Raw genomic sequence first — 15,785 nt, forward strand, 5'->3', positions numbered from 1 at the left:
CCTGGGATGGAGCCCCACATTGGGCTCTCTGCTCAGCAGGGAGCCTGCTTCCTCCTCCCTCTGCCTGCCTCTCTGCCTACTTGTGATCTCTATCTGTCAAATAAATAAATAAAATTTAAAAAAAAAAGAAATATACTATTATAAGATTCTTACATGTAAAGTTGTATGTTATCACCTGAAGTATACTGTGATAATTTAAAGATATATACTTCAATCTATAAGATAACTGGTAAAGCAAAACAACAAAATTTGGGCTAAAAAGCTAACAAAGGAAGCTAAATAAAATCATAAAATTAGTTAATTAACATTCAATTAATCCAGAAGATGAAAAGGAAACAAAAAATGATGGGGCAAATTGAAAGCAATAACAAGGCAGTATCTAAATCTAAAAATATCAATAGTAACAATAAATATAAAAGGTCTTTGCACACTTAAACAAAAGCAAAGATTGTCCGGATGCATTTTTTAAGAAGCTAGACCAATTAACAAGAACACCACTTTAAATATTTTTGAATATTTAAAGATTTATTATTTAGACCATTCAAATATTTTACAAATAGATAAAAAAATGGAAAAGGATATATAATGCAAAAGCATAAGAGAGCTGAATTCGCCACAATATGAGGAAACCCAAGTAAATTTCAGGGCAAAGAAGAATGACAGGGATAAAAGAAACATTTAATAATGATTAAAGGATAATTTCATTAGGAAACCTTCTAAATGTTATGTCGCCAGTTAAAGAGTAACAAAATATATGAGGCAAAACCTGACAAAATTCAAAAGAGAAATAAATTCAGTTACAATTAGAGATTTCAACACCCCTCTCTCACTAATCAATCGACAAAGTATAAAGAACATCAGAAAGGAGAGGGAGTACTTACACGTTACTAATAACTGACTTGCCCTTATTGATATTTAGAGAACACTTCACCTTACCAGCGGATTATACATTTTTTTTTTCATGTGCATGTGGAACATTCACCAAGAGGGACTCTTTGCTGGGTCATAAGAAAGTCTGAAGGAATGAAATCATATGGAGCATGGGAGCTGGTCACAATGGAATTAAACCAGAAGTTAATAAAAATAAGATATCAGGTCAGGAATATGCACAAGTATTTGAGAAACTAGCAATATCATTCTATTAATCCATAGTTCGAGGAAGAAATTATGTGGAAAATTGAAAACTACAGTAAACAAATACTAATGCAAACACAGTTTCTCAAAATTTGTGGAAAGCAGCTAGAAGAGTAATCAACAATATTAGAAGTTGTAAATATTCTATTAGAGGGGCGCCTGGGTGGCTCAGTGGGTTAAGCCTCTGTCTTTGGGTCAGGTCATGATCCCAGAGTCCTGGGATCGAGCCCCGCATCGGGCTCTCTGCTCGGCAGGGAGCCTGCTTCCCCCTCTCTCTGCCTGCCTCTCTGCCTACGTGTGATCTCTCTCTCTGTCAAATAAATAAATAAAATCTTTAAAATAAATAAATAAATACTCTATTAGAAAAAAAATTAAGTTATAAGATGACTTAAACCTCTCAACTTATGAAATTATAAAAAGAATTTAAATACAAATTAAATAGAAGAGAGATAAAAAAACACAAAACCTGAAAACTGTAAAAAACTGTAGAAAACTGAATGACAATAGAAAAAAAATCAAGGAAACAAAAAGTGTTTCTTTGCAAAGATTAGTAAAACCAATACATTTCTCACTAGACAGGTTGGGATAATAAAAGGGAAAAAGAAAATGACCCAGATCATAAATGAAAAAGAGGGACATCACAACAGAGTATTTAAATGTTCATGAAGAAACATCATGAACAATGTTATGTCAATAAGTTTGATACTTACATAAAATGAACACATTCTTAGAAAGGCACATATTACTAAAAACTTAACAATTAAACAGGAAATATGAGTATCTTTATATTTATTAAAGAAATAACATTTAAAATCAAAAGCCTGGGGTGCCTGTGTGGCTCAGTGGGTTAAGACTCTGCCTTCAGCTCAGGTCATGATCATAGGGTCCTGGGATTAAGCCGCGCATCGGGCTCTCTGCTCAGCGCAGAGCCTGCATTCCCTTTCTCTCTCTGCCTGCCTCTCTGCCTACTTGTGATCTCTGTCAAATAAATAAATAAATAAAATCTTTAAAACCAAAAGCCTTCCCACAAAGAAAATGCCAGGCCCCGGGAGCTTGACTGGTTAATTCCACCTATGCCCTCCCGTAACTAGCCAAGATTTGAGCCCCCACCTGGAGGGGGATGTGAAATCCTTCAGCAACTCTTCAGAGCTGGATGAAGGAGAGTTTAGGTCTTCCTTCATAGTAACTTCTTCATTATAAAACATCAAGAAGAAACAATCACATGTTACTAATATTTATTTTCTTTCACACCATAATTTTAATGTGCTGTTACTTTTCTTCCCCATATCAATAGTTCTTTCACGACGGGAGTACAGTACTTCGAAAGAAGAGAGCATGTCTTAGCAGATGGCGTAAAATCCATTTCACTTACTTGCTTATTTTGTCTCTTTTCTCCTAGAACACATGCAAAAGAGAAAGGGACCTGAACAATCTCCAGTCCCAAAGGGAGAGATCTGGAGAATAACAGGAAGGTAGAGCCTTCACTAGAAATAGAACACATAATTTTCAGACATAGGATCATTCAATAGGAAAAACATAAAATACAAGGATATATTGGCATAGAGGGACATTAAAGTCATTAGAGGTTAGATTCCACAGGCTCTGAAACCAAAACACATGGATTTTAATATCAAACACTCATATTTGCTGGCTGTGATCTGCAGCAAGTTACATAATGCCTAACTGCTCCATTTTTCTTTTCTATAAAATAATGAAAGTGATAATACGTTCTTCATAGGGTGTGGTAAAGGTTAAATGAGTTTATGCTAAGTCCCTAGAAACCTACATGATTCGTAATAGAAAGCTCAGCAAACGCCAGCTAGTTATTATTACTTTGTTGTAGCAGAGGTGGGGTAAAACAATTCATATCTCATGACCTTAATCTCAATAGCAGGAATTGCAGGTTCTAATCAAGGAAATCACCACAGAGAGTCTAGCTTAAAGAGAGAGGACAAGGCTTGAAACATCACCCACATACTGATGATTCATTGGGGCAGTGGTCCTCAAGCATTAAAACTTCCTGAAGCCCTTTTAAAAATACTGCTATTTAGGCTCCAACCCAGGACATTGACATTGGGGTGCCTGGGAGTGAGACCTAGATAGGTCTTTGGAAACAACAACAACTTCTTAGGTGAACTTCAAGAATAACCACAGTTGACAATCAAGAATAGGAAAAGAATAAATGAGAAGTCATAAGGACAAACAGATGGCATTTATGGTTATCCCACTCTGCTTTAGTTCCTCTACCAATCCACTCTTCTGACTGGAAGATCTGGGGTCCAGCACGGTCAGGTTCTAGTGAGGACCGCTCTTGTAGGTTGCAGAATGTTGCTTTTGTATCTTATCCTCCTCACATGGGAGAAGGCCCAGCTAGCTCTCTGGGGTCTCTTTTATAAAGGTATTAATCCCATTTATAAAGGCTCTGCCTTCATCACCTCTCAGAAACTCCACCTCCTAGTACCATCACATTGGGCATTAAGTTTCAACATATGAATTTTAAGGAGACCCAAATATTCAGTCTATAACACATACATTGTCAAGTGGTAGTGAATGTTACTGAGATTGCGGAGAATACAGAACTCAGTTTCTTGTCGGGTAAAAAAAAAAAAAAGAAAAAAAAAAGGCAGACCCAGTAAGGTAATGTGCTCTGCAAGCAGAAATAGACAAAGGATGTGGAGTAAGGGGTAATAATGAGGACACAGAGCAGTTTCTGCAGGGGTGGGGGAGTGGGGAAGATGGTTTGGTGATGACAGAATAGCAGGCATGACAAATTTCAGAGGTTCAGATCTTTTTCCTTGGAGATGGTGTGATTTCAATGAAAGCTAGTTTTAAGATGAACCCTCAAAACTGGGAGCTGAGGAAAAAAAGCAATAAAGATGAAGGTTATTGGACAAGGCCAATAAAGTGTAAAGTCCTGGAAAACGACAGAATGGGATGGAGAAGAGAGAAAAAGAACGGAAGTCACTGATGGTAGAAGGAAAAGTTGATGCCGACAATGGTATGAGTCAATATATTTGGTAAATTATTGATCATTCTCCAGAAATAAATGATCTTCAGATTATTCATTCACCAGTTCAGAACAAAAATTCAACTTTCTTTAAGCTTAATGTGCTTGGTATTTAAGTTGAAAAGAGTCTGGCTATTTTACCCAATGTGTCAATACAGAAGAACTCAATTACCTCTCATCCTCCACAGTAATTAAATTTAAAGTTTCTAAAATCAGAAAAGCTTCTAAGGACATTATTAAGATAATCTGAGAAACTGGAAGTGATAATTTCTGAATGATATTAAAGGCAATTCACGCCTTTACCCTTTCTCCCATCAACAAACATTATTCTCTTCTTGCTTTCCCCTTCCTACCTTCTGTATTGGGAAAGAGGGAGGAAGGAAAGAAGGAGGGAAGGACGGACGGAAGGAGTGGGGGGAGAAAAGAAAAAAAGGCAGGAGGGACACGACAAGGTAAAACAAAACGAAAACTCTTTTCCCTCCCACCCACAGCCAGCAGAGAGCGCTGGTGCCACAAGCCGCACTACCGCACCTCAGGCGGAGCGGCTTAGCCTTCTCTGGGTTCTAACCACCAAGAGCGAGGTACACTGAGGTTGTCCCTGTTGGGAGCCCGTAGTTGACTTGCTGTCGCTGAGCAACGGGAGAGTGGGCGGGATTTGCCTTTCGCGTCCGTGCGCGCGACCTGCCAGACGGAAGCGGAAGTGTCGGTGGCGCGCAAGTAGGAAGTGGTGATTTCTGGAATAGAGATGGCCGCGCTTGCTCCGCTGCCCCCACTCCCCCCCCAGTTTAAGAGCATACAGCATCATCTGAGGACGGCTCAGGAACATGACAAGCGGGACCCTGTGGTGGCTTATTACTGTGAGTCTTTCCGAGTCGCCGTGTCCCTCCTTATCCTCCAGAACCCACACACCACCCCTTGGTTTTTAAGGCAGGCCCCGCCCCTTCAGCTTTAGACCTGAGCTTTGACCTCTGGCCTTCCCTGGGAACACAGTGGAGCCCCGCCCTTTTCTCGATTTTCCCCATCTCACGTGCTCCCCCTCCTCCCCTGCCGCAGGCCCCAGAGAGGCAAAACTTAAAAGTTGGTGTTTGCCACCTTTTTAGTCTTGTGCATAAGTATTCCTAAACTGGCTACCTGGGCACTTGAGCTAACACACTGTCTTAAGGTTTTGTGTGTGTACTCAAGAGTGCCTCCTGTATCGAAAATAATCTGGATGGTTAAGGAATTGTGTTGGAGCTAAAACGAAGCTGTGTCCCAAGGACAGTAATGATGTGGACAGAAGGAAGGTAGACCAATTGAAAACATAGTAATAAGTGCAGGTTAAGTATGACAACAGGCAAGCCCATTAAAAAACTCATAAATGGTGAAATGGAGACTAGTAGTCTTTGAATTGAAGTAGCCCTTTAATTTGACCATTTTCCCACCAATGAGAATGTTTTGTCTTGACTTCTTTGAATAATACTTGGGTTTGAGACAATTAGTAGGAATGTGAGAATGTGAGGAATTAGTTGATTTTGAGACATACAGTCTGCAGTTGGAGAACAGATTAGGTTGTTCAAACTTTTTTCTTTGCAGTAGTTCTATGTAAACTTTAAACTTGACTGCAAATAAAAAGAGTGACCAAGCAACTATAATCTTCTATAAAGGGTTTTTAGCGTTGAAAAACTCGGTATAATGTGTCCTCTGCTGTGAACATCATAAGGTTCGCTAAAATCTGGTCTACTGTCTTCCCTGTCATACTCTAGTACCCCATTTTCATTTCTCAAGTGTACAAGGCCCTTTTAAACCTCCATATTTTTAGTTCCTTGGAATGTCTGTCTTTTTTTTTCCACTTCGCAAACTCCTGATTCAAGATCTAACTCCAGTGTAATCTCTTCTGTAGGCAGTACATTGATTACTCTCTAGGCTCTGCTTCATTTTGTTCAAGTCATACAGTATTGTTTTCATTATATATGTTCTTCCAGTTCCTCGAGTAGGGACTATTAATCATTTATTCACCTTGTATTTGTTGAGTTTCTTCCTGTGTATCAAGCATTACCAGGCGCTGTGGCTATAGTTCATGGAGCTTGTAGACGAGTGGGGAAGAGGGGATTAAACAATAAAATGAGTATATTATATGGAATATTAGACGGTTTTGAAGAAAAAGCAGGGAAAAAGAATAAGGAGTACTAGGAATAGGGTAGAAGGGTGTGAGGAGGGGATTTCACTTTTAAGGTACTCATGGAATACTTCACCGAGTTCATATCTGAGCAAAGACTTGAAAGGAGTAAAAGGCAGGCTTTGCATCATTGGAAAAGAGTATTCTCAATAGAGGGAATAACATATGCAGAAGTCATGAGGCAGGGGCTTGCTTGAAGGAGGATCAAGGAGCCCATTGTAACTGGAATGGTTAGAGGGATGAGAAACGTGATATGATAAGGTAAAAAAGGTACTTTTTTATAACAGTAAAGTTGGAACCCTTATTCCTGTCTAAAACTAACTGCTATTCATAAGCTCCGTATTATATACCTTTGGGAATAGCCAGGGGCTTTTATTTTCTGTGTTATCGTCCTCTTCCTTCTGCTATTTCTTTTTAAATTTGCCCCAGTTTCCTTTATTTAAAAAATTAAATTTTAAAAAAGCTCTCACTGTGACATTGTCCTAAAGTTAAAGTTCTGTCTGCCTAACCTCAAATTTAAGCTTGAAATAGTTGTTTGTGTTGTCTTTACCTTCCTATCACATAGAGCCTTTTCAGCTCATTGCAGCCTGCTTTTCATCCCCTTTATTTCACTGAAACTGTTCTCGGCAGGGCCATAGACAAACATGTTCATTGCTAAATCCAGTGGTACTTACAAAATATTTTTTGTTATTATACATATGCATATTAAAGAACACATACAATGTGTTTATACAGCTTAAGGAATAATAAAATGAACACCAAGGTACCCACCATATTTGAAGTTATTAGACTTTTTAATTTTCACCAATCTGGTGAGCATGAAATTGAAGCTAAATTTGCAATTCACTGAGTCTTAATGAGGTTGAGCATCTTTTCATATGTTAATTACCATTTGTGATTCCCCTTTTAAATACCTATTTATTGCTTTTGTCCATTTTTTTATTTCAGTGCTTGTCTTTTCTTAAATGTAGATAATATTCCTTTGTTCCATGCATGGCAAATGTCTTCTCCAAGTTCATAGTTTGATTTTTCACTCTATTCATGAAGTCCTTTGGTATTCAAAAGTTCTTAATTTTAAAGTATAGCCAATTTATCACTCTTGTAATTTATGTTCTGATTTTCTAGGACTTGATTTCTTTTCATCTGTCTTCTTTAGGATTGACTTTGGCTTCCTGGATTTACAGATGGGTGTCTTTTATAAATTCTGAAGAATTCTCTACTATTATCTGTTTAAGTATTCTCTACTGAAATTTTGATTAGACGTGTTGGACTTTTCTTCTTTATTTGTCTCAGTGTTTTCATAGTTTGCATCCCTTTGTCTCTCTGTGCTACATTCTGTATAATTTCTTTAGGCCTGTGTTCACCTCCACATATCCTATTGTATCATCCATTTATTGAGTTTCTGTTTCCCTTTTTTATTTCTGGATGTTCTCTTTTTTTGTTGTTTTTAAATCAGCGTAGCCATTTCTGATAGTCTTTTGTTACTATATTTCTTAAACACTCTTATTTCTTTAAATGCTTTAAAAAGTTTGTTTAAATTTGCTCTCTCGTAATTCCTGTAACTGCCATATATGTGGGTCTGATTTCTGTTGTATAACAGAAGACCGCTCATGGTAACTTGTGATTTGTGCTCTACATGTACCAACCAGTGTTCTTCAAACCTCAGTATGAAGGAATTCTACAGGAATCACCTCCGCAATTCTCAACTTCTGTTTCTTCTCTGACAAAGCTCCTTTGATCAGGATAGCAAAGTAGTATGCTACTTCTCTTTTCCCCCATCCTGTTCACAAATGCTCTTCTACTTTAAAGAAGAAAAGCATGCTCTCATGTATCATGAGTATTTTTTATGGCATATTGCCCTGGGAAGGAGTGTGGAAAACCTTCCAGGGTGTCCAGAAAAAAGGACAATTCAAATTAATGGTGTAGTGAAGTCTCTTAATTAAGGTATTAAGGAGAGCATCCTTTCTTTTCCTGTTTTATATGGAAGAAAATTGGAGCCAAGAATAAACCTTTATTTGAAAATGCAGGGCGTGGGAAAGGATGTCAAAGCAACATTCTAATTTGGGGAACGAGGACAGAACATTTTATAAGGGGGAAGAAAAGGAATTGTCCTTAGATATTAGTAGCCATTATTTGATCATTTGGGATTTTATCCAGAAGGGTAGAGAGGAACAGTTTGGGACCAGAGTCATGTACAAGAGAGTATGAGAAGGTTTAACTGTGGGGAGGAGGACATGGAAGGACCACATTGGAAAAGTCTTTTTCCAAAGTCTCTTACAAATATATCTGTTAAGGGTAGAGCCTCATGTTAAAACCAGGCTGTGTTGCATTGTTCTGAATTCCCTAAACGTAAGAGTTATCATGAAATGACCTAACCTTTACATTTTGTATTCATTATTTTAAAGAGTATCATTCCTGATCTAAGAGCCAAACCAAAGAGAAATGCTGAAGTGGGTAGTGCCTTGTTTCATCCAAGTGACTTAAGGATCTGTGGCTTACTGAAATTTTGAAATTAGAATTCAGATGAAATGAGGTGAAAGCAGACATGGCTTAACATATTTATTCAAATTGGAAAATTATGTGATATTTTTCTGAGAAAGTAAGCCTCCACTGGCTGGCTGGTTTGCCATTAACAGCAGGTTTTGCCATTAATATTCTGTGGTAGACATTCTCAAATTAAATGAGTGTAATCATCAGCTCTGAGGTATTTTGTTTCTTCAGAAATACATTTAAAACAAGTGATAAGAGAAAGACGTTTAAATTGGTTTCAAGTGTTTTTGTTTTGCTTTGTGTTGTTTTGTTTTTTCTTTGCCAGAGGATGTTGAAATGAACAGTATTTCAGTTTTCCTAATCCTGTCAGTGTCTTAGAATAATCCTGTCTCAATGTCATGAAAGAAAATGATGAATCTGTAAGATTTTTTTTGTGTTGCTTCACAAAATTGAGAAAATGAATAACTTTAATGAGGGGTGACAAGTACTTTTCTAATTTTAAAACAAATTTTGAGGCTGACCTATGTGAAATGTCAGGTAAGAGATGATTAAAAATAATATTTGATGATAGGTAACTATATGCTTTTTAGCCTATAACCCAGAAGGAATTAAAAGAATTCAGTGATTTTGATGTGATAAAACTTCCATTCTCATCTGCTGTTTTATGTGAATGAATTTTCTCTCATCTTAAATTTGTAAATATGAAAGTGGGAACAGAACCTTTGCTCTACTCCGGTTCTGTATGATAGTAAATCATATTGATTCCTAGATACACAGTTTAGCTCATTGTAAGATGCATTTCCAATAAATTTACCTTCTTTTTAATGATAATTGAAATGTGTAACATTGATATGTTTTGATCAATTATGCATTACAATAATTACGTAATTTTAATGCTTAGAGGAAATCCAGAGGAAAAATTTTAACACTTAGTATCTTATCTCACAGGAAATTTTGATAAATTTAAACTTCAATTTTTGTACATTTTTTTTTTGTTGTTGTAGAGAAGTATAATCAAGTTAGGATTTTGAGCATACAAATACATTCTTTTGTAATAAAATTCATTATGATATGTAAATGGAAATACAGGTTAAAGACAAAATGTATTATTTTTGATGCTTAAAGAAAGAGCTTTTTGTGTTTTAGAATTATATCAGATTGTTATACAGTTGAAAGAATGATAGAAATTTTAGATGTATGTATTTGATGTACAGAAATTACATCTTTTATACTTAAAGTGATGAAAAGTGGTAAATAGCAACTTAAAAATGTGTGAAGAGATACATTTTTATAATCTTAGTGCAGTGTTCTAAATTCCTACAGCAAAAAATTTTTGGTGAGAAAAAAAAATCAAGATTATTTTGCTAAAGTATTTGCTGACTGGTAAAGCTCCACACTGTCTTTTACTTTTAAGGCTCCATGTGTGCTGCTGCTCTTTGCCTAGAATCCCTTGACTTCTTCTTAACCTGGTTAGCTTACTCTTACTGATTCAGTACAAATTACACTTTTTGTAAGCTGCTTTTCATTACCTCATAGGGATGGTTTGTCTGGAAGTTGTTCCAGTGTGCCTCTCATCTTAATTAAATTGTGTTATAGACACTGATTTGCCTTTTAATCTTCTGGATTCTCCTGGAGGACAGGGAGGGATTAATATCTTGTTTTCTCTCACCACCTGGTACATAACTGACATTCAAAAATATTTAATACATGCCATCTCTCTAAATGTTACTATTATTTCACTAGAGTGTAAGCTCTATGAGAGTAAGAAGTATATCTTATGTTGATGATCTTTGAATTTCTAACTCTTAATATCTAAGACACAGTGGATATGTGTAAATTTTGTAAATTGAATAGATGAACTATATAGTAACTATAGTAATTTATGGCTTTTTAAAATGTCTGATTACAGTGAGGAAATGCAATGGAAAGAATCCCAGTGCACTGTATTTTATAACTTACCCTACTGTGTTTATAATGAGTTTTAGATGAAGTCATAGGTATGTTCTCAGGATGTACCCATTGTGCCTCCATTTCAATTATATGATTTCCAAAAATGATTTATCCCTGGCCTCAGTGTTCCATCATTTTTTAATTGTGACCTTAATATTTCTATATTTCTTTGTTTGGTCTTTTGTTTTCTTTTTAAATCAGGAATGTATGTTAAAATGTCTATCAAATTACTTTTTTTCACTATTTGTGCAAGTACTAGTATGCTTATGCTTACTTCTTTGAACTTATTATTGTAGTATGTAATAAAAAAATAGTAAATGTCCTCCTACTTGAAATACCCCTCCATTCCTGGAAAGAATCCCGTTAGTTTTTTTTTTTTTTTTTAATTAAACTTACTAATTTGAAGTAATTGTAAAGCCACATGAATTTGTCAGAAATATACAGAAAGATCATGAGCTTTACCCTGTGTCTTCTAGTAGTAGTAACTTGCAAATCTGTACTGAAATATTATGACCAGAATATTGACATTGATAAAATCCACCAGTCTTATTCATACTTCCCCAGTTTTATGTTTGTTCCTGTGTGTGTATTTAGTTCTAAACAGTTTATCAGGTATAGGTTCCTATATCACCATAGTCAAGATAGAGAACAGTTCCCCAAGAATCACTTGTTACTTTTTTGTAGCCACACCCATCTTCTTGTAGCCACACCCATCCCTCAACCCTACGCCACCCGCTCCTGGCATTTGGTGTGTCACTATTTTTTTAGTCCTTCTGATAGTTACGTTGGTATCATGGCTTTAATTTTATTTACCTGATGGCTACTGAAATTAACATCTTTTCTTGTGTTTATTACTATATGTATATCACCTTCAGCATATTGTCTGGTTTTGCCCCTCTCCCCTTTTTGTGTTTACTTGGTTTTGAGAGTTTTTAATATATTGTAGTTACTAGTCCTTGTTTTGCAAATATTCTCTCCCAGTCTGTGGCTTCTCTTTTGTATTCATAACAGGGTGTCACAGTCACAGTTTTAATTTTGGTAGTACCCTGTTTATCAGTTTTTCTTTTCTTAAGTCATGCTGTTGGTGTAAACTCTGTATATCATGTATTTTTCTTAATGTCGTCTATTTTTTCCTGTTTTTCTCCTGCAAGAAGAGTTTCTAAGTAATACCGATTCAGCCTTTTTTTTTAATGTGTTACCATTGTCAGATTTTCAATAACCGTATCATGCTAGCTTCCTTAATATTGTTATGAAGGTTCTCATATCTGATGTGGATTAAAACACAGCTTTATCTCTTTTTTTAGATTAAAGAAAAGTAATTGATGAAGCAGAACTTTCTGCTTTTGGGGGGAAATTATTTTTTATATTGATCAGTTTCTTCAATTTGAAATATTTTTTGGCCTAGTATTGATATATTAAATAACATTTTCTGGAATATCTCCCATTTCTGTCAGATGTGAAAACTTATTAGCTAGAAATTAAAAAATTTTTAAGAGAGCATGAGCTGGAGTAGAGGCAGGGGAGAAAGAGAAAGAGCAGCAGACTCCCCACAACCCTGAGATTAGGACCTGAGCCAAAATTAAGGTTGGTTACCTAACCATCTGAGCCATCCAAGTCCCCCAGATTACAAATTTAACCTTCCTCAATTCCCTCATATGCCTCAGTCATTAAATTTTTAAAAATTTACTTGTCTCCTCAGTTTCTTTGGTATATCATGGCCTCATCTTATCCCCAATTACTGACAGAGCTTCCTAGTTTCTACTTCAAACAGATAATCCCTTTAGCTGCTAGGAAGATCTGCTTTAAGTGCTTAGTTTAAAAAAAAAAAGTAAAAGAATAATAGAGTTGTCTGGAAACATTTAGAAATTCTGTATGGCACAAACAGTATTAATTTAAAAAAACATTGCAAGGAAAAATATTTCCAGTAGATGAGATTGGAATCCCTGGTATATAAAACACTCATACAAAACTGTTTTATAAGAAATAAGATCCTTGTAGATAAAGGGACAAAGAGCATGTATGTTTAACTACTAAAGAGTTTCCTCTAGGGGGTGACAGTGTATAATTAACAGACTGTGAATGAAGGTGTGTAAGTGCTCTTTGAGGGTCATTTGTTTATATAATCACTGGAAAATTAAATACAGTCATTCAGGAAGTTGCAAATAGGTATGGCCATTTCAATTCTGAGATATTACAGGACCTACAGTGTAAAATTTTAATTTAGTTTAAAGGCTAAATAATACTGGATTTTTTTAATGGATGTGTTGTTAGATAGATTTTTAGGATTAATAATCAGTTGCCTATTATTTTTTCTGTAGTTAATCACACAGAAATTGGATCTTTTAAAGCCAAGGAGACAAACTTAATTAAACCAATAAAAGATAAGCAATTTTCCACTTTTTTACTGTTTTCTGAATCTGTGATTAATTGAAGTCCATAGTTCTGTTGTCGCAGTACTTTTTTTTTATTATAGACTGACTCAGGATACTTTACTATAGCAGTGACAGGTTAATAATGGAAACACAAAAGGTTAGATACCTGATTTATCCATTAACAATCCATTTATTTACCTTATATTTGTTTTTGCAGACATGCTGGGAACATGAGTTCTGTTTTGTAAAAAATGGTCATTTTAATAGTTAATCCTATTTTTGAGTAAAGTAAATGAGTTTTTAAGACTCTCAGCCTGTCCCTAAGGCTAAAGGGACAGATCAGTGGTGTCAAGTAATTCGGCCTCACTGTCATTATCTTTCTTTGGCTTCCATGCAGATTTAAAGCATCTTTGGTAAGGTTCATTTTTTATGACAATTATGTTAGATGTTCAAAGTGAAAACTGACTCTCTAGCAGCATGTTGCTATATAAGAGATATTTTCATTGCTTAAGTTCCTGCTTTCATTCAGTCTGTCATTTATTTTTCTGTGGCTTGTCCAGGTTTTTTGGTTGTTAGATGTTTTTGAACCTTAGTTACTGCTTCTCTTTGGAAGCAATTCGGATTCTGTTGTGCCTCCACTGTGGGCTTATTAGATATTCCTCTTTGTTTTATTTTTTTAGTGGTTGCTTTAGCATTCATGCTAACTTATCATAGCCTATCATCATATAACATAACACCTCCCATTCAGCATAAAAACTTTATTTTCTTTTTCCTCTCCTGTCCTTTGGCTATTGTTGTCACACATTTTACTTATCAGTATGTCATAAGCCCATAAGCCCTAATCTACATTTTAATTTCTTTAGTTGTCATTTTTTAAAAGAAATTTAGAAAATGAAATAAAATTTGAAATATTTTCCCACATAATCTGGTATCATTTTTCTGTCCTTTTGAAGAGCTTTGCAAGTGAATTCTTGATTCCTTGAATCAAGTGAATTCTTTCAATTTCTATTGTTTGAAACAAGCTTTATTTCATACTTATTTTTGAAAGATAGTTTTGCTGGGTAAGGAATTTTAATTTTTCTGTTTTATATTTTTTCCTCAGCATTTTTTTCTTTTCTTTCTGTTTTTTGATATTTTTTCCTAACTCACTGAGACTCTGATCTTCTATTTCTTTTCAATCCTTTTTTTTCCTGCTTTGAGTAGTTTCTGTTGCTACATTCTGAAATCATTCTTTTGTGGTGTCCTGTCCAGTCAGTTTTTCATTTCAGAAATTTTTCATATGCAGACATTCCATTTGTGTTCCTTTGTTTTTGTCTTTTGTTGTTGTTGTTTAAGATTTTATTTATTTGACAGATGGAGATCACAAGTAGGAAGAGAGGCAGGCAGAGAGAGGAAGGGAAGCAGGCTCCCTGCTGAGCAGAGAGCCCAATGCCAGCCTGATCCCAGGACTCTGGGATCATGGACCTGAGCCAAAGGCAGAGAGGCTTTAACCCACTCAGCCACCTAGGCGCCCCATTTGTGTTCCTTTGCACGTTTTGTTTCTCTCCTCATTTTATTCATGGTTTCCATTAAATACTTGTTCATGATTTCCAGGTGATTTAATGTCACTGCTGTTTCTGTCATTTTGTCATTGTTCAGTCTTAATTGGGCTGTTCACATTCTCTTGCTTATTTGCCATCTATAGTAATTTTTTATTGGTTGCAGGACATAGTGAAGTTTAAGTTCCTGAATGTCTGGATATTATGGCCTTTGACCAGATTTGATCTGGCCAACAATTAAGTTAGTTGCAGTTAAGTGTGATATGTTCATGTCTTTGTTTTTAGTTTGGGGGCAAGTCTAACATAGCTTTAAGGACAGGATAATCTCCTACTACTAAAGCATACCCTACCATTTGGGGTCTCTACTGAATATCTTGGGTAGGCATTTAGAACTCTTCACCCTGGTTGCAATTTGAATGCGTCCCAGCTTTGGGGATGGTCCAGCTCACAACTCCACTCACTCTGTCTGACTTCGTGGAGTTCTGATCTACGTGTGCATCTTGTAGTATTCAGTTTAGCCTTTAGTTTATCCCTGTCTGGGATGTCTCTTCTGCATGGCTTCTCTTCTTCAGAATTCTGCCCCTCCACTTAGAGCTTCTTCAGTCATTCTAAGCTTTAGTCTGTTTTTTCAGCTCTATTGAACTGTATTCTCTTTGAGGCTCCCCCCCCCCCCACTCCTTAGTTTAGAATGTGCCTCCAGGAAAAATGCTGGACTGATCATTGGTGTAGTCATCTCATTTGTTTTCTTTCTCCTGGTGTCATAGTCTTCCCGTCTATTTCTATTTGTGAAAAAGTGGTTCATACATTTTGTCTAGTTTTTTGTTGTTTATGGTGGAATGTCAAGTCTAGTTATTCCATCATGGCCAGAATTAGAATCTGGTCTCATTTTAGTAATCAAGTAGTCACTTAGCTTTTGCTCTGTACCAGCATAATCTTTTAGTAAGAATTCAGGAATAGCTCACTTTTTCTTAAAGCTACTATATTATGACAGGAGCTCCAAAAATAGTTGTTTAATGAAGGAATGAGCAATGTAATATCCTTTATTAGTAGATACTCATTCACAGTTTACTTTTTATCTTTGATTCAGAAGTCCCTTCACAAAAGCTAATACTAACCATAGAGTAAGTATTTACAGTATG

General features: G+C 35.9%; 1 protein-coding gene across 3 annotated transcripts in view; it reads left to right on the forward strand.

Moving 5' to 3' along the window:
• The first annotated feature begins 4,843 nt into the window (after positions 1–4,843).
• The window catches only part of LOC111147602 (vesicle trafficking 1), a 64,499-nt gene continuing 53,557 nt past the window's right edge, over positions 4,844–15,785 (forward strand). For 2 of the 3 annotated variants that reach the window (XM_022503741.1, XM_022503743.1), the window contains exon 1: positions 4,864–4,998. In XM_022503741.1, the coding sequence (XP_022359449.1) occupies positions 4,887–4,998 (112 nt within the window). In that variant the 5' untranslated portion in view covers positions 4,864–4,886. Of the gene's footprint in view, positions 4,999–15,785 lie in introns of all 3 variants that reach the window. The other variant, XM_022503742.1, reaches the window with a different exon arrangement.

Source organism: Enhydra lutris, unplaced genomic scaffold (genome assembly GCF_002288905.1).
Source record: "Enhydra lutris kenyoni isolate GAN:26980312 unplaced genomic scaffold, ASM228890v2 scaffoldscaffold17, whole genome shotgun sequence".
Lineage (NCBI taxonomy): Eukaryota > Metazoa > Chordata > Mammalia > Carnivora > Mustelidae > Enhydra > Enhydra lutris.